Source organism: Rousettus aegyptiacus, unplaced genomic scaffold (genome assembly GCF_014176215.1).
Source record: "Rousettus aegyptiacus isolate mRouAeg1 unplaced genomic scaffold, mRouAeg1.p scaffold_m13_p_4, whole genome shotgun sequence".
Taxonomy (NCBI): Eukaryota; Metazoa; Chordata; class Mammalia; order Chiroptera; family Pteropodidae; genus Rousettus; species Rousettus aegyptiacus.
The window spans coordinates 139807266-139826833 of NW_023416307.1; the positions used below are offsets into that span (position 1 = coordinate 139807266).

At 46.9% G+C, this 19568-nt stretch overlaps 1 protein-coding gene across 10 annotated transcripts in view; it reads left to right on the forward strand.

Annotated features, from left to right (window-relative positions):
* The window catches only part of RARB (retinoic acid receptor beta), a 647500-nt gene that overhangs the window by 626184 nt on the left and 1748 nt on the right, over positions 1-19568 (forward strand). For all 10 annotated transcript variants that reach the window (XM_016124866.2, XM_016124868.2, XM_016124867.2 and 7 more), the window contains 3 exons: positions 6069-6245; positions 17156-17360; positions 18142-18300. In XM_016124866.2, coding sequence (XP_015980352.1) covers positions 6069-6245; positions 17156-17360; positions 18142-18300 — 541 coding nt within the window. The remainder of the gene's footprint in view (positions 1-6068; positions 6246-17155; positions 17361-18141; positions 18301-19568) is intronic.

Consider the following 19568-nt stretch of genomic DNA (forward strand, 5'->3'; position numbering starts at 1 on the left):
GCATGAACGTTTACCCTCCATGCTTGCAGCTCTTCTGTGAAAACCAAAACCATCTGACTGAAAACCAAATTTTGTCACCTGTTTTGTGAATTTGTAGAAACCTCTGGCTACACATATCATAAGTCCTCATCTCTTAAAGAAAAACATTTTCTGAGGACTGGACTAAGTACCCAGGATCTTCCTGGGTGGTAGAAAAAGGAAAAGACATTTCCAGCCAAGGCAATAGCATGATCATGGCCGGGAGTTCTTCAGAGACTGGCCTGGGTGGGAGGCAGGTGCAAAGTCTGAGGCGATAGGTTAGGGCTAGCTGGCGGGGCCTTGGCACACTGGGCTGAGTTATGTGAACGGTAGCCACAGAGAGCCAAGGAAGGTTCCTAGTCAGGAGAAGCAGTGCCTGGCTAGAAGGCTTTGGCAGGTAGGCATGGCAGAGCTGTTGGTCTTTCTTAGATGTGCCCCTGCAGTTCAAGAAGCCATCAATGGCTCCTCACAGTAACTGAGACCACCCCAAAATGTAGCATCTCTTGGCCATCCAATGCTGATCTATTCCCTCCATCCTACAGCTGTCCCATTCTGAAAGCCATATCCCTCATTCCTCCAAGGTCCCTGAATCTCTGAGATACCAGGAATGAAGGGGCAGCAGCTGTCCAGAGGGATGCCTCCAAGTTCATGTCCTGGCCCTAGAATCTTGGGCAGTGGGGGTCCAGGAGCACCCCTAAAACATCATCTTCAGGGGAGTCCTGCAGCATCACCATCGCATTTAGCCAGACTTCCAGGAAACAGTTGGAGGTCCTTAGAGACCCTCGCTACCTTCCTGTCCGATTGCCCATTGCTTAGAGCCCTCTCCACCCATGAGCTGCACCATGCCTTTAAGACAATGCCTGTCTTTCAATCCATAGCTGCAGGGTGGCTGCCAAGGTGCCTTTCTCCCCACCTGCTGGAAGCATCCGGTTCTGAGGAGAATGCTACATATGACCACTGATGGACATGCCCCAGCTGGAACATTCCAGAGTCTGTGTTGTCATAGTGCCTAGATATGTGTTTGTGGACCACAAAGAGAAACTGGCCTGCAGCATGCCATTCTTTTCGTGGTGATGCTCAGGATCTTTTCGCCACCCCCCGGGAGCATCCGGAGTTTCCAGCCAGGATGGAGATCACAAGTGCCACAACAGGCTTTAGGAGACAGAAATTTAGGCCAGGAAGTAGAATATGTGATGACTCAAGTGTAAGAGGGGTGATGTGGTATAGCTGTGGGGAGCCCAGCTGCTGCAGCCCAACCCTGACCGCCTGGTGTGAATCCTGTACCCTCCACCTAACTGCTGGGGCATCTCGCACCAGTTACTGAATTTCTTGGGCCTCAGCTTCCACATCAGCCAAACGAGACTATGTTCGTAGCTACCTCACGAGGGTGTCGTGAGAATTAAAGGGAGTTTATTGTTCACAGTGAAGCACTTTGAACAGTACCTGGCTTCAGGTAAGCCTGAGGAAGGGGTCCTTCCATGAGAAACATACCAAGTGGAGAAATGGAATGTAGATGACAGGAACATTCTGCAAACAGAACATGAAAGAACATCAGCCTCGGGATGGTGGAAGGGCAAAGACTTCAGGCCTAGGGAAGAAGGGGGCCAACTCGGTGCACCCAGCATTCCCAGGGACCCTTAACTGTTCCTTCTGTCTAAAAAATTTGAGTTCCTCTTCAGCTAAAAAAGAACAAGAAACAGCCTCCAATTAAACCACTATAGTGCCCAGGAACTGCCAAATGGGATTTTGAAAACACTAGTGACTCCATCTCCCTTTATGGGTCTCGTTTTGAAAGTAAGTCTGATCAGAAAAGCAGCAAGTGGCAGCAAAGAACCAAGCCTGCAGAAGAAAAGGACCCATTTTCATGGCAAAATGGCCATTTAATTGGATTTCATAGTGGGGTTGGGCCCTTCTGCGGCTAATGATGGGCCTCGCGGCAGCCGTTAGGGCAGGCCCACCCTCTGAGCCTCTTCCGCACAGCATTCAGGGAGGGCAGGCCGGGTGCGGACTGGAGAGGGGCTTCTCTCCCAGGGAGGAGGAGCTGAGGAAAGAGCGCTGATTTGGGGAAGGCCTGCCCCTCCCGCTTGTGCTTGGGGTCTGTTTCTCAGCTGCCAGCAAGGGCTTCTCCTCACTCTCTTTCTCTCCCTCCCTCTCTCCTGGATTCAGAAAGGCTGCGGAAAAACCACACACCCTCAGTGCTCCCTCTAACCGCCTCCATTACCAACCAAACCAGGCCATGCTCTCCGTTTGCCGCAGCTGGAAGATAATATATAAGCCATTTTAAACCTCGTGCCTATGAATCCAGCAACTAGTATAATAAAACACCAGGTTATTTTGTGTTTTATTAACTGCCTCTTCCCTTCAGTTTGCATAATAGTGAGTGAGATTTACATGCCGTTAAGATGGCTGTGCATTATTTTTAATGGAAGGTACGACAGGCTTCTCTCTCTCTCAGCCCGGGTGTGTGATAAAGTAACCTCATATGATGCTGATGAAGATTTCGTTCACACTTGCTGGGTCGGGGCAATGTCTTTTTTTCCAGATGGATACTCTATTGTTAAATGATTTCCTGCTGTAAGCTCGCCTCTCTGTCCCTCTCTTTCGTGTCTTCCTCCGAACCGGATAAACTGCCTATTAAATTTAATTACAGCCCGAATGGCACACATCTTGATCTTATGTTCCCCTGAGTGTACTGTATTCCACCAAGGCCCTTGAGAAAAGAACACAATAAATCTCGAGGATGCATGCCTACTTTTTGCAAAGCATGTTACGGGAAGCGCGGTGAACCACCACCTTTTCCAGGGCATCTACGCAGAGCATCTGTGGCATCCCTTATGCAGCTGTTTCTTCTAATTTTCCTCACCAGCGTTAGAAACGAAGTTCGTTTTATTGACTCTGTAGGCTGATTTCCACTAGTGAGGAATGCGTGGTACCCTTTAGTGAACTACTTACATTTGTCAGAGGTCCGAACACCAGGCCTGGGGCGGGGCTTGACTTTTGTTGGATGATTCAGTTCTGCCTCTGGAGGCAGCAGCGACCTCATGAGCAGGCCCGGGAGAGTCTCATCCTCAAAATGTTAGTTGTCCTGAGACATTCTAAACAAGCAAGCTTTTGTGGGAACGTCATTCATACATTGCTTTAGTCATCAATATTTATTGAGCACCTACTATGTACCAGGTACTATTCCAGACACTGAATATACAGCAATGAAAATGAGACAAGAAGCCCCTGTATAATGAGTAAGCGTTAGAGTGGTTAGGAGAATGGGGTGCGGAATCTGGAATGTGGAGGGCTCAGTAATTTTCAGTAGAATAGTCTAGGAGGCCTCAAAGGAAAGTGACATTAATCAAAGAAAGACATGAAGGAATGAGAAAATGCATCATACAGATATCTGGGGAAGGGCAATCCAGGTAGAGGGAACAGCCAGCGAGTGCCAAGACCCAGAGGCAGGAGCGTGCCCCACTTGTTCAGAGAGAGTTAAGAGACCTTGTCACTGGGGGGGGGGGGGGTGAGCTAGGGGAAGGTGGGAGGAGACAAGGTCACAGCGCAGGGATCAGATCTGGGAGGGCCGTGCTGGCCATTGAAAGAACTTTGACTTTTAGTCTGAGATGAGAAATCCTTGGGGATTTTGAGCAGCAGAGTAACTTGGTCTGGCTTGTGTTTTCAAAGGGTTCCTTTAGTCCTTTGGTAAGAACAGACTATAAGGAGGCCAGGGTGGAATGCGGAATACCAGTGAAGAGGCTGTTGCAGTCATCCAGGCAGGAAGTGATGGTGGTTTAGACTAGGATGGTGACAGTGGGGGCTTCTCTGTCTTGACAGTTTGGGGGCTAGGGGGAGGGGTACAGAGAAGGTGAAACTTTCAGACCTAAACTGTCTTAAGCTATAACTGCACATCAGTCAGAATTCATCCTGTAGCAAGTGATAGGAACCAAAGTTAAATCAACTTAGATTAAAAAAAAAAAAAAAAATTCTTGTGTGAATCAGGCATGGCTGGATCCAGCAGCTCAATATCTTCAGGACCAGGCCAGCCTTCTCTCTCCATCGTTCATCTCGGCTGTCCTTTAAATTGGCTTCATTGTTAAGAAAGCCTTCTCCACCTGGTGTCCCCTCACTGACAGAGAGCTTCACGTCCCTGATCGTTCCAACCAGAGTATCAGAATTAAGCCTCATTGGCCAGTTCTGGATCACCTGTTCTTTTCTGAACCAATCACTATGGGCAAGAAAAGCAAAGGTTCTGATTAGCCAAACCAGAGTCAAGCACCCTCCCTACATTTGAGGGAGTTCAACAGCCCCACACAAACCCCAAGGGCTGAGACGGAGGGAGGAGTAGTCCCCCAAACGATTCTAGAGGCAGAAGGGGATGGCAGGAAGGCAGAGATACAACACGGTCATTCAGTGTCCTTCATATCAGTGATCCTGCGCTGGAGATTATGGAAAGAAAAGAAAAAAAACAAAAACAACAACACTTTCCTGGGTATGTCAAAGTGAGGTTCTAGCCAAAAGCTGAGACCTTCAGTAATTTCTGGCAAGTTCATGGTAATGTTCTATTTCCTAGGTGTGCTGTGAACGTCTTTTTTACTGATTAAATGAGGAAAGATCGGTTGAGGCTTATCTTTTACTTCTGTTATGAAAAATTGCAGACATAAGATGAAAGTAGAGAGAATAATGAACACTCATGATCACTCCACAGCCCACCGTGTTTCCTCATCCGTCCATTCTCATACACACTCTGCCCATGACTTATTATTTAGAAGTGAATTTCAAAGAGTTTATTTTTTCTGTAAATATTTTAATGTGTTTTAATGTAGACATTCCTGCAAATAGAAGCAAAACAGCAGTGCTGTCGTTACTCTTGTGAAAATAAACATCTCCAACACCGTAATCTCTCAGATCTCCAGGTTAATCGTAAAGGTCACGATTTCTTCTTTTATTTGAGTTAGAATTCAGGTGGTCTGCAGCTTGTAACTGGTTCATAAGTCTCCTAAAAATATTGTTTTCTTAATCAAGTCTATTGGGTATAATTTACATGACGTAACATTTATTTATTTATTTATTTATTTATTTATTTATTTATTTATTTATTTAATGGTATGGTTTCGTGCGTGTGACAAAAGTGTGCGGCCCTGTAACCACCACCCAAGTCAAGACGTAGGCTATTTCTCTCACTCCACAAAGTCCCCTCGTGCACCTTCGTGCTCAGCCATCCATCCCCCACCCCGAGCCCTGGGAACCGCTGCTCTGCTCTCCGTCGCCGTAGCTTTGCCATTTCCGGAACGGCACATGGACGGGTTCCTTCCGTGCACAGGCGTCTGCCGCCTCCTCTCGCCTGGCTCGATGCCTCTGCAGGTCATCTGTGTCGCCGCGTGTGTCAGTGCCTCCTTTGCTGTTTCCGCCGATTAGCCCGCCGTTGCCTAGTCATGTCACAGTTGCGTCGCTTGTTAGTAGAGTTGCTTTTAATCTATAAGTTTCTCTTCCCGTTTCTCTTTGTTCCCTTTGTAATTTATTTGTTAAAGAAACCAGTTTGTTGGTTTTATGGGGTCTCTCACATCCTGGATGCTGACTGTCACGTTTCCCGCCGTGCGGGTTAGCACGTTGCTCTGTTTCCTCCGTTTTTGTGTAGTTAGAACCAGAGGCTTGCCCTGATTCAGACTGGGCAGTTTCATAGGTGATAGTATGTATTTCCATCAGGACACCGAATGACAGGCTGCCTCTTTTTAAGATATTAGCCACCGCTGATGGTCAATGCCGAGAGCCATTAGTTCGCCAAGGCTATAACATGTGACTCCTCATCCCATTATTCCTTCTTCATTTATTAGCTGGACTAACTACCCAAATTCCCCTCATCTGTTACTTGATTATCCAGTGGTACAGGGATAAGATTTTGAGCATTTTTTAAAAGATAAATGTGAGCTAAAAACTCAGCCGCGCCTCCAGGAATCTCCCTGATTAAGACTGTAGAGCCAGCACATGGATCGGAAACATGTTGAGTTCTCCACGTTCTGTTGGGCTTCCCAGAAATTAACCCTGATGGTGTTTTTTCTCCTTCTTAGAATTCCAGTGCTGACCATCGAGTCCGGCTGGACCTGGGCCTCTGGGACAAATTCAGTGAACTGGCCACCAAGTGCATTATTAAGATTGTGGAGTTTGCTAAGCGTCTGCCAGGCTTCACCAGCTTGACCATCGCAGACCAAATCACCCTGCTGAAGGCCGCCTGCCTGGACATCCTGGTATGTGCCCTTCTGAACTGCCAGTTGGGGGTCGGGGCAGGGGGAAGAAGGGACTGAGATGCTTTAAAGACCTCTAGAGGCTTCCGTTTGCCCAGCCTCTCTTCCTGCCGCCTCCTTTGCACACCGAGTACTATCTTTGCTACCTGCATCTCAGTTCAGTTGCCAAAGGCTCAGAGACCCCCTGGATTGGAAAGAACCTTCCTACCCTCTCTACCCGGTATGGGAACCCCCTCTACATGAGTTTGGGAAAGGGCCCAGCCAGTCTTGGTCACAGGCCTTCAGTGACAGCTCGCTCACTTGTAGCCCCTTCTGTGGGACAGTCCTGTAGTTCTTTGAAAGGTCTCCCAGCTAAACCTACTGGAGGTGGCACATAGCAGTCTTCTCCTACCCTCTGATCTCACACCACCTCCCGTCGGTGGCCTTGGGAAAATCATCTTCTGCTGTGGACCTCAGTTTCCCCAACTGTGCAAAGGGGATTCCTGTTGCCCCTCCATTGCCTGCTAATCTCACACTGTTGCTTCTAGGGTCCTAGAATGGGTGAGGACACTGTCACACCTTGTCCTTTGCAGGTCTCTGCTGGCTAGATGCCCACCCTCTCTTTCCCTGGTGGGAGCTTCAGTTTTTGAGATGCTTTAAAAGCATAAACTTTTTAAATTCATCTTTCATAGCTTTGAGTATAAACAGTTCTGCAAAGAAAATGTACACTATAATTAAACATACATACACACACAATCCTGCTCAGGAGAGAGGATCCTGGATGGGGCAATTATGCAGGAAGCTTAAATGTGTCTTTCCACTTGGGAGTTGGATCTTAGAAAGAGTGGTAATGGTTACTCAGTAACCTACAGGTGCCAGGGATCCTGAGACGATATACGGTATTATTTTTTTTTCTTTTCATAAAATCAGAGGGTCTGGGATGAACCTGGGAACATTCAGAAAAAAAGCAAAACATCAAAGCATTCATCTGTCATGTACCCACACCCCATAGAGTTTGCAGACCTCAGCTCATTTGTACCTCACCCAACTCGGTGACCTGGGGATGGAGATTTGGCCCATTTTACAGATAAGAAGCTGGAAGTTAGGCCAGTCACCGAAGTCAGGAGAGCGCTAGAGCCAAACACAGGGGCCAAATCCTTGGACTCCAATGGCATGTGAGGAAGTGCAGACAAACGGATTAGAAGCATAAACAGGGTAGGAGGTTTATGGTGTGAGAGGCGTGGCCCATGGGGAGAGAATGAGCCAGACCACCAGGGATTAGTAAGGTATCTGGAGCAAATCAGTAATGACGTCGATAATGAACTAGTAGAATAAGGAACTTTTTAATGCTTTGGTCATGAGTGTTTCAAGTGTAGCACTCAATAGAATTTCCCCCAAGCCTCAGAACACCCCCAAGACATTAGTGGAGACTGGAGTTATTGCCAGATGATTAGAGGGACCCCCAGAGGCCCAGAGTAGCTAAGTGATCTGTGAGGTGACACAGAGCAAGCCAGTGTCTTCACCAGGACAAGCTGTGAATTCTGACTCCCTCGCTGGTGCATGGCCACCTAGCGGGTACTGGAGCTTCCCCAAACCTCAGGCTCCAGCTTTGGCCCTCTGCTTGCTTCCTAGCTCTCCTTATGTCTAGCCTCCTGCTTCTGTTTCCCTCAACTCCAGTCCTTTGGAAAAGATGGAATGAGAGGGATGCTTTGAGGTCCCCCAGGGAAGCTTCTGATTTGCACACCACCACCTGCTAACCATCAGGGTGCTTATACCTCCCCGTAAGGCGCCCCCACCCCAACCTCCAGCAGCCATCTTCCCACATCTCACATTTACACTGCACTGCACGGTGCTCCCGGCTTTGTGTGTGGATCTAAGAGGTGGCCCTTAGCCCCTCCGTGGAGACAGGGAGGACAGGGACTCATTTCCGTGACCTTCGTCAAGTTCTTTAATTAACCCCTCCAAGCCCCAGTTTACTGGTCTGTAAAATAGGAATACAACTCAAAAAGGCATCAACTAAGGTGATTCCTTAAATGGGCTTAAATACAATCGTGGATATAAGCAGGGGGCATGCAGGAGGTGCCCAGTCGGCGACATGGAAAGCAGGGACAGAGCTGGCGTGAGCCCAAGATGGTAATTTCAGCCTCTGTGGCAGGAGTCAGGAATCTTCCCACCTCATGAGGTGAGAGGTTGGGGTTGGGACTGGGGCACAATAGGCAGAGGAGGAAAAAGCCCTTGCAGGGAAAGGGCGGAAGCCTTCGGTCATATGAGATGAAGCAGAGGAATACGTATTTGGCCCCAGACAAGAGCTCATTTACAAGAATTTTTAGAGACGACCGTGAATCACAAGATCCTGAAAATGCACAACTTCAAAGAGCGTCTCTTAGACAAGAATATCCACTGGCTGAGCTGTTTAGAAGAATCTTCTCATCCAAGCCCTTGATGTATGTAGATGGGGTGAGACAGAGAGACCAGGACAACAGACAGACACGGGCTGAGGTTACTCTCAGCCCCTAGCAGGGGAAGTCGAGGCTGTGCCAAGGGTCACCAGCCTTCACCTGGCGCCACCCATTCATGGCCTCCGGTGCATCATGTATGTGTGGTTTGTCCCTGATGCCCGCCTGCCTTTGGGGCTGGCACTGCGTTGGGCTGCTGAGGTCCCGGGTGGAGGGGCGTGCAGAGGTGGGGAGTTGATTTATCACGAAGAGGTGGGAGCCCCTCAGAAAACAGGTCTAAGGGACGGGATAGCCTTGAGCCAGTCCTGCCACCCTGCAGAGGGGCTTCCATCCCACACTCTGCCGGTGTGGAGGCCATAGCCAAGCTTCCCTCTCGAGGCTGAGGAAAGGGGGTGCTGAGGCCCAGTGGTGAGTTTCATGATTTCCCACAGGGGCCAAGTAGCCAAAAGGCGCTGGTAAAATGGGCCAGCTCTTTAAAACCATTGCTTGTAGATTTTTGCATTTCTTTCCTCACCCAGGAGTTAGGCATTCTAGGTTTGTGTTTGGGACAAGAAAAGAAGCTTCCAAGAGTGGTTCCTTCACCTGAGTTCTGTCCTCATGTTTTCCTCCTGGCCTACTCTCCTTTCCCTTTTCTTTACCCCATTTCTTCTATGTCTCCCTCTCAGCTGCCTCTTCTCTGCAGGGAGTTAGGATCAAGTCTCTCTCAACTTAAAAATCAGCGAAAACAATGCTTAGGGCTGTCTGACCGTCTGGTTTCTCTCCTCTCCCTCCCATTCTCCTTCCCTCTTCCTTCCACAAATTCTGAGGACCTGCTGTGTGCCAGGCACCATTCTAGGCTCTAATGACAGAGCAGTGAACAAAAGAGACAAAAATCCCAGCCCTCGTGGAGCTGACCTTCTCCTGGGGGAGATGGATAATAAGTAAGCAAATAAATAGGCGATGTCTTAAGTGCTACAAAGGAAAATAGAAGCAAGATGAACAGACGGAGCGCGACGGAGGTGGGCAGGAGTTGGTTTTGTAGTGTGGTTAGGGAAGCAGGTGACCTTTGAAGGGACCTGAATGAAGGGACAGAGAGCCAGAACCAGTAAAAGATACACGTCTGAGAGGTGTACAAGTAGAAGGGGGACCTGGAGAGTGTGGAGGTCGAAGGTCCTGGGGCAGGGGAGGCAGGGGGTGGGGGGAGAGGAGCAGTGAGCAGGTGAGTGTGTCTTGGGGGGATGTGTGACGGGAGCTGAGGACCTGGAACCGACAGGAAATGGGTCCTGAGTGTGCACGCGGATTTTCATTCTCTGTGTCGTAAGGAGTCACTGGGCTTTGACCAGAGGTGAGCCATGGTCTGGCTTTTGTTTCAAATGCTCATTCTGTCTTGTCATACAGCACGAATGATTATAGGTTGAAGGAAGAGATCCCATGCATATTTAATGAGCACTTACTATGTGCCAGACGCTGGTGATGTGATGGCAGAGAGGAAAGACGAGGCTGTGTCCTCCTGGAATTTGCAGTCCAGCCCTCCGACCAGCCCGAGGCCTGCTCCCTCCTTTACCTCGCTCATCTCCCCAATCCCTTCCTTCCCCGCATGGCTCCACATCGATCCAGCTTCCCTTTGGCTCGCCCTAGGTGTTGGGAGTCATTACCAGTGTGGGCTCGGAAGCCAGCTTGCCTCAGAATCTGGCTCCACTGCTTACGAGCTGTGTGACCTTGGGAAAACTACTTCCTCTCTCTGAGCTTCAGTTCCCTCATACTGAAAATGAAGGTTATGACAGAAGCTTCTTTTCAGGGTCCGAAAAGAATGAAATGAGTGTGAGTAGAGGGTGTGACAGTGTTTGGAACATCATAGGCCTCGATTACCTTGCATATTATTATTGTAAGCCCCGCCGTACCCTCCAGGGGATTCTGTTATCATCCCCATTTGCAGATGAGGCAGCCAAGGCCCAACTGGAAGCCAGAGGCCCATAGGGAGTCCCCAGAGGTCCCTTTATCTAGACTATCCTACATTCAACCCCCACCCCTGGCCCACCTCTTCCTTCCTGGCCAACTCCTCATCTCAGCTCAAATGCCACCTCTTCAGAAACGTTTTTCCTGACCAGCCCCTCGATTCTTCCTCCGTCCCCTCTGGTCTCTCTCGTTGCACTTAAAATATCTTGTACTATAATTAGAAATGTGTTTACTGGTGTCTTCTACACTGAACTGTTGGCTCAGTGAGGGCAGGAACCATGTTGGGATTGGTCACCATGGCAGAGTTCCAGGCACGAAAGAGCCATTCTGTGGATATTTGTGAATGAATGGAAGGATGGATGGGAAAATGAATTAAGATCAAAATTGGAATTCCAGGAAACGGGCTGCCTTCTGGATAGTGCGTCTGTGCAAACTGCAAGTGTGAGGTCTTTCCCTGTGGGACACACAGGGCCTCCCTGGGTCCTGCCACCCGCTATCCTCACCTCCCCAAGGAAAATATTCCCATGCCACTCACAGCAGCACCTGGCTTCTGGTGACGCCAAAGTGACTGACCTGCATGACTTCAAAAACGACTTGTAGCTCCTGAGGTCCTAGGGACCTTGTTGCCGTACAGCCATGGAGGGCCATTCCCACAAGAACCTGTCCCTCTGCGCCCTCCCAGGGACTCAGTAGAGCCAAGACCCCAGCCTGGAAAGGAGCGAGGTCTGGCCTTGGATCCCCACAGTTCGGGCTTCACCATTGCCTCTGGCCACCTGTGCCACCATGAGGAGGTCTGTGTCTCTCTAAGTCTTGGCTTCCTCCCCTGTGGGTGTGGAGCAGTTACCCCGGCAGTCCCTGGAAGCCAGTGTGACGCAGGCAGTGTAGCGGTCGAGAGGGTGTGCTCTGGAGTCAGACTCCCTGGGTTCGAATCCCAGCTCTGCTACCCAGAAGCTGTATGAATTTAGGGAAGCTATGTTACCTCTGTAAGTCTCAATTATGTTTCTAGTAAAATGGGTATAATAGTAGCTCCTTCCTAATGAGGTTGTTGGGAGACTTGTTTGGGTTAATGCCTGTGGGGCACTTAGCATAGTACCTGACACATAGTGAGTGCTCCTTTAAATTAGCTATCATGAGTATCAATATTGGGTAAACCCAGATTGTCACACACACACACAATTTGAAGTTGTGCTGCCCAATAGGATAGCCACACGCCACCTGTAGCTGTTGAGCACCCGAAGTGTGGCTGTGGTCTGAAGTGCTGTAATCGTAAAATACCATAGGATTTCAAAGACTCAATATGGAAAATATCTCCTTAATGATTTCTTTATATTGATTACATGTTGAAACAAACATATTTTGGATCTATCAGGTTAAATTAAATATGCTGTTAAATTTAATTCCACATGTTTCCCTTAACGTTTTAAAAATAATGGCTCCTAGAGTGCTGGTCTAGGAAGCAGTCACAGTAAGACAAGTCTCGTGCCCCTAGCATGTGCATTTCCTTCCTGGGAAAGAAAGGCAGGCTGGTGGCAGGTCCCACTGGGGAAAACATTTTGTTCCCATGAGCTCATACAATAGGTAGTGTGTGTTGCCAGGGAAGACGGCCGTGCACAGCTCTGTATGTGCTATTGTTATTATTATCACTACTTCGACATTCCCACAAGCACTGCAGGATAAGTAGTCAAATCAGATCAGGATCTGCCCACAGTTGCCAAACACAATTAGTGCAGAGGGTGAGATGGGTGAGCGATTTGAGCTTTCTCCTTTGCCTAAAAACTTAGAAATCCATGGATGCCCCCCCCCTCAGGGGTTTATGAGGTGGGAGAGGTTCTGAAGAGGGGATCCAGTTCATTTATTCAACAGGTATTCATTGGCCGCCCGTGGTGTGGATGGCATTGCCCTAGGTGCTAAAGAAACGGCAGGGAGCAAGACAAATAGAGATCAGGCTCCTTCCAGGAGCTCACCTTCTAGAATGTGGCAGGTCAGTAAGCTCAGAAAGAGACAGCATTGTGGAGAAAATAAAGCAGGGTGATGGCTCGTGCTATGGAATACTATACAGCAATGAAAAAGAACTGCTGCTACCTGTGCTAATCTGGAAAATCTCATGGATTTGGTATGAAATGAATAAAAGCCAGACACAAGAGAGACTATACTGTGAGGTTCCATTTATCTAAAGTTCCAGAACAGGCAAAACTAATCTACAGGAATAAGGGTCAAAGTAATGGTTACTCTGGGGGAGGAGGTTTGATTGGGAGGGGCCAAGAGAGCCTGTAGGTGGTAGAGCCATTCGTGTCTTGCTCTGGGCGGTGGTTACATAGGTGTACACTTCGGGAAAATGCATTCAGCTACACTCAAGCATAGCTCAAGTCAAATATGTCGTAGTACTTATCTATTACAGTGTAACAGTTTACCACAAAATTTAGCAGCTTAAAACAATAATTGTTATCTCCCACAGTTCCTGCCAGTGAGGACCTGACTTTAGCTAGGCGGTTCTGGCTCAGTGTCTTGTCATAAGGTTGTAGTCTAGACACAGACTTGAGGCTGCATTAGCTGAAGGCTTGACAGGGGTCAGCGGGGCTGCTTCCAAGGCGGCTTCTTACATGTGCCCGGTTAGTACTGGTTAGTGATGGGAGGGCTCAGTTCCTTGCCATGTGGACCTCTCTGTGGGCGTTGCTTAAGCGTCCTCATGACACGTCAACTGGCTTCCCCCAAAACTAGAGATTTAAGAGACCAAGCAAGGAAGAGGCCATGCTGCCTTTTGTGACCTCATCTCCAAAGTTACACCATTGCTTCCACTGTATTCTTTCATTAGAATCAAATCACTGAGTCCAGGCCACATTCAAGGGGAGGAGAAGGAAGCTTCACTTCCTTAAAGGTCTAGCAGCAGCAAATCTGTAGGAATATTTTAAAACCACCACACATGCTATACCTCAATTTTAAAACAATTTTACGTCCCATTTCCGCTCCGAAATAAGGCAATATGATAGGAGGTAATGGGTTCAAGAAAGTATGTTCACTGTGCTTTCTGAGGAGGTGACATTTGATCTGAGCTCTGAGTAGGAAGAGTCAGCCATCTAAAAATCAAGGGGAAGGCATCAAAGGCAGAACAGCAAATGCAAATGCTTTGAAGCGACGATGAGTTGTTGGAGATTCAGAAAGAGGACCAATGTGACCCAGAGTTAATGAGCAAGGGGAAAGGAGGGACAGTGGTGAGGTAGTTGAGGCCATGGAGGCCGCAGGAAGAAGTCGGCATTTTATGGATCTAAAGATGATTAGAGGCCGTCGGAGGAGTTTTAGCAGGGAAGGAGAGGTCTTTTCTGATGGACGTTTTGAATAGTGTGCTCTGGCTCCAAGAGCAAAAGTGGAAATAACGGAATGGCTAAGAGGCCCTCACTGGAAGAGAAGCAATGGTGGCTTGGATGAGGGTGGTCATATGGACAAGGAGAGAAGTGGACAAGTCCGTTGCTCTGCCTCTGGGATGTCAGGTGCTCAGATCCTCCCAGGGCTCACGCCTCAGGCAATCTGCTCCCAGGAAGCGCCCAGAAAGCAGTGGAAAGATATCCGTTGTCTTTGCTGAAGGCAGGAAGAAAGGGCCCCTCTCACCCTGAGATGGACCAGCTTTGCCCATCAACAGAGCTCTGTGTCATCTGACAGGGCCCTTCTTTGGTGAGTCAGGCTTGCCTGGGCTATTTTTCACCCATCTCATGGGACTTGCATGTTCCTCTTTCCAGATGAAATACCCTCCTTTCAAACAAAGGGTGTTTTAATCCCGGAGAAACACTTGGTGGTTGCCAATAACATTTGACTTTAGTGTGACAAAATGAAACTCCTTGGTTTCCCACATGGCAGGCCAGAGCCATGTGGAGGCTGCCTGCCCACCGGGCCCAGCGGGGGTGGGGTGGGGCGGAAGCTCCCTGATAAAAGAAGACATTGAGCATTCTTCCATCTCAGGCCATGTGCCTTCCTCTCAGGATGGCCCATTTAGACTTGGTTTTGGTTTTGGACTTTCTAGGGAGAGAGGCAACAGTACGTAGTTTTAATGCTTCATCAGAATCCAAATATTTTCCAGCATTTGAGGAGAAAAACCCTTCCAAAGGGAATAGTACAAAGGAGATGTTTGTGCCCTGTAGTTTGGACTTGGATCTCCAAGTGAGCCATTGTTGACAGCTTGCAACTGTCTTAAATCCTGGCCTAGTCCTTTCCAACAAATATCCGGTTTGTCTCATTCCTGCAGGGACAGATCTCATGCATTCCCATTTTGGCAATGCACTAAAGCTGTAAAGACTTATTTAGTACCTATTTGATTCCAAACTGGAAATGTGTCTGGAGATCCTGAGCCCATAAATACTGAGCACACTGACTTTGCCCATCACATGAGAGCTCCCTGCGTAGGCGGTGCTTCCTGTGTTTCTACAGGTGGTCGACAGAACAAGGGGCTGGGCATTAAGAGTCCTGATCCTGCTCTGGCACCATTAGCTGTGTGACCTTGAGCACTACCCTTCATATTCCAGGGGTTTCAGGAGGATGTAAACCTTCTACTTTTGCTGCCCTGATGCTGGGAATGACTTCCTACCCCAGCAGCTACTACGATGAGTACAGCAGGTCGGCCAGTCAGGGACTCAGAGGAAATGGCTCAGCTGGCTCAGACAGATCCCTGGGCAAATTTATCTGAGAGGTGAAAATGACCACCAGCCAATGAAGAGGAATCTTTGTGGTGTTTTGATAACCACTTGCATTCATGATGGGGTGCTTTCCTATTCATTGTGCCACTTGATTCGTTATACAATAAGAACATTTAAGGAGTTTGAGGACAGGTCCTGATTTACACATGAAAAGCTTGTAGGATACAGGCCACAGGCCATATGCACCTTTACACCAGGTAGGTCACGTGAACAGCCATGCAGGTTGCGCACTGCCCAAAGGCACCCGGCCCAGAGAAGTGGGCCCGATATCCAAACCAGTGCCAGGCCAGAGGTCTTTTCTCCTTAGCGAGGCATCTGAGTTTGAACGAAGTGAAATGAGACAGCCGTGGAGCAAAAGTTAAGAGCAAAGTCACTGGAGACAGAGAGTGACTCATGCCACCTAGTAGTTACGTGACCTATAATAAGCTATTTGGGTTTGTTTTCCCATCTGTAAAGTGGACCATAAGAATACCTAACTCGTGGGCTGATGAGAGAATTAAGTAATATATAAAAACGTGTAGCATGGTTGCTGGCATGTAGTCGTAAACAGTAACTATCCGTAAACATTAACTGTCACTCTGTGGTGGAGGTGAGGCATGCTAATCGTTTACCCTTCTCCTCTCAGATGTCTGACTCCAATGTCTTCTTGATGAGAAGAAGACATTTTTATCAACTGAGCATCTGGGAAAAATTCCAATGTCCCTTAAACTTACTGGGTTTTTTACTCTTGTCTTGGTGGGATTAATTTCTCTGTGTTTCAAGCAGCTCTGAGCCTTTTTCAGAGGGAAAAGTCAAGTGTGGAAACCTGACTGGAAGAGGGGCCCTCATGGGTGTCGATGCAAAAACGTGCTTCTGGGTGCTCTGGATACATGGAGCTCCGTCCAGCAGTTAGGATTGATAGGGCAGTGGGAACACAGCTGGGGTTGCTTATACACAGAAACAAGGCCTTTTGGAGTTTACTACGCTCTGAGCAAGGCCCAGAGGCACAAGCATTGAGCAGGTGACTGCATGGTAGCGAGTGTCCTAGAGTAGCTAGCAGAGCCATATATCAAGGGCACATCAGGCGGGATTGGGAGACTGTAGCAACGTGACCCAGGCTTCTTGCCTATAGAAATTCCACCCATACATCTGGGCTTAGTCAAACTGCTGCCTCTTCTCCATCAATCTGCTCTTGATTCCTCCTGACTAGATCTGAGCTTCCCTTCTTCTGACCTCCCTAGCTCCTTGCTGCTTCCACTCCTGCTCCTTGCATTATAGTTGTCTTGGAAACTGTGTGATCAGAGACATCATAGAAGAGGGAGCCTAACGGGTTTGAATCAGATTAAGCCACATGTTAAATGTGTGACACTGGGTACATAATCTAACCTTCCATCCCTAATCTATAAAATAATTCACTTCACTGAGTCACTTGAAAGATTGAATGTAGGGCATGTGTAACACTTGATATACACTAGGCATGTAATAAATGATAGATATCGTCCTTTTGGAAAGAGTAGGCTGTAAGCTCTTTAAAAAGAACAGAATCTTATTTTTTTTATCCCTAGCACCTGGCACAGTGCCTGGGACATAAGTAGGCACTCAGTAAATGTTTGACTCCAATAGATTACTTTTAGCACAGATATCTCAAAATTTCTTGTGCCCTATTTATTATCGCCTAAAGTAATTTTAACCCGTTTTGACTTCTATACTCTGTTAATGAACGAGCTGGAGAAGACATTCAACATCCAGGAGGGGCGTAGAATTCCTCGTGTGATGCAGGAGCTCCTTGGAAATACTGTTATCGCCTGCCTAGATCTGATTCATGCTGTCAGGACAGGCCAGCTTTGACGACCCATCAAATCTTTTTTTTTTTTTTTTCCAGATCCTTAGAATTTGCACCAGATATACCCCAGAGCAAGACACCATGACTTTTTCAGATGGCCTTACCCTAAATCGAACTCAGATGCACAATGCTGGATTTGGTCCTCTGACCGACCTTGTGTTCACCTTTGCTAACCAGCTCCTGCCTTTGGAAATGGATGACACAGAAACAGGCCTTCTCAGTGCCATCTGCTTAATCTGTGGAGGTACCAACTACCTAGAAAACACTCATGAGATTCCACGAAGAACAGCTTACTTACACTTGTAATTTATGGGAAATTCCTCATCTCCACTTTGGAGTTGTTTTGCTTGGAAAAAGACATGGGAATAAAGCCAGGCATGCATGGTTGGGGTTTGTTGCATTTTTCCACACTGTTATAAATTATAAGGTATTTGAGATTTTTCTGCTCTGAAATACCAAAATACTATTTCTCCAATTGCCACAGGTATTTTTTAAAAGGTGGAATCAGACTATTGTAAAATAAAATGCCTAGGGACATTTTAATGATGACTTGCATGTGCTATTTGCTAATTTAGTGACTGGGAATACAAGTCTTTGGGTTGGCCCCCTACCAACCCTTGAAGAACTGGGATAAAATACAGCTTTCTTTATAGTGACCCCTACTGGCTCGCAGAAGGCTGAATCATAAGTGGTTAGAAAGTAATGGCTTTAATTAGGGGACAAAATTACCTTGTTTTTTATAACCATTCTACTCAAGGTTTGCTTTAATTCAGTTCGGTAGTGACATCTTCTGGTCATGAGAAGTAATTTTATCCCTGGGACAAAAATCAGCCAGCCATCAAAATGTACTCTCTACCAACAAGGGGACAATCATTTTCAAGTATCACTACTTGAAGCAGTTGCATATATCTTCAAATTTGTATATGTGATTGGATCATCAAATCAATAAAGTCTTAGTGTAGTAGGGACAAAGAAGAGTGGAAATCGAAAGAAACCGTGTTTCCTATTTTATTTCTGGTATCTAGACCGCCAGGACCTTGAAGAACCAACAAAAGTAGACAAGCTACAAGAACCATTGCTGGAAGCACTAAAAATTTATATTAGAAAGAGACGACCCAGCAAGCCGCACATGTTCCCAAAGATCTTAATGAAAATCACAGATCTCCGCAGCATCAGCGCTAAAGGTGTGTCTTTAGGGTCTGCCCTGTATTCCCGAAGTGGGCCTGTGTCCTGACCGAGTGTCACTGTGTTTAAACCCCATGTTTTAACTTAGGACATCTGATAAAATACCTTTTTGTTGTTTTTGTTTTAGAATTCATTTCTCGTTGAAATCAAAAGGAATAGTATTCACCTTTAAAAAAAAAAAAAACCCTCAAATTTTACCCTATTCAATGATCTTAGATTATGAGAGCTTTAAAATTCCAATGATTAAGGATCAGAAAAACTTTTCAAGAGAATGTACTATTTTCTACCTTTATACATTTCATTCCAGCTTTCCACATGTGCTCTGGTTTATGTAAACTTGACTTCAGTTTTTCCTGAACATCCAAACCTCAAGAAAAATGCATATAGTACTTACTTAGGGTATTTGCTACTGGTTAAGTTTCTCTCAGGGTAGCCATTGCTCTCTTATAAAGGCAGAGATTTACTTCCCCACACTTCTAAGCAAAAGGATTCTTGCCTTCCTGAGAAGTATATTGTTCGCCTAGTGATTTTCAGTTTATGTGGCAATTCGACAATTACAGGAGGGGCTAGAGACGTGTCACAGTTGAGTTTTAGAGAAGGGTTTTCCCATCTAGATAGGAAACTCAGCAGCCATCCCTGGTACCAGATGTCATTTGTTATTCTTTTCCCCATTCGCCTACTCTGTCCGTCCCTTAAAACCTCAGTGAGCCAGGAACAAACTCCACATTTCAGAAAGTGCTTAAAAGCAGTGAACCTGTTTGATAAAGAATCTCAATCCTTGATTTCCTTCTAAGAGTTTTCTTCGATGAGACAAGTTCAACCGGAGCATGGGATTAAGAGTAGAGCCAAACAGTAGATACTGGTGCTTGACCATTATAATCATGATGTCTTTTGATTTCAAAATAATGAAGCTGTTTTACTACTGTCATTCCCTATCTCTAGCTAGACCAATACTATTATTTACTGTGATTAGGGAAATATTCTATTATCTGTATTGTCCAATACAGTAGCCACTAGCCATATGCGGCTCTGGAGTGCTTGAAATGTGGCTAATGCAATTGAGGCACTGTTCTCATAATTGTATTTAAAAAAATTTAAACAGCCACATGTGGCTATTCGGCTACTGTATTGGACAGTGCAGTTGATAACCACCCCAATTTATTACTCAAATCATTTCCTCTGTTTGTTGGTTACTGGTTTCCTTTCAACTGTTTCATTTTCAAGATACACTCTTTCTGGTCTTTTATCAGGAACTTCTGTTTGTAAA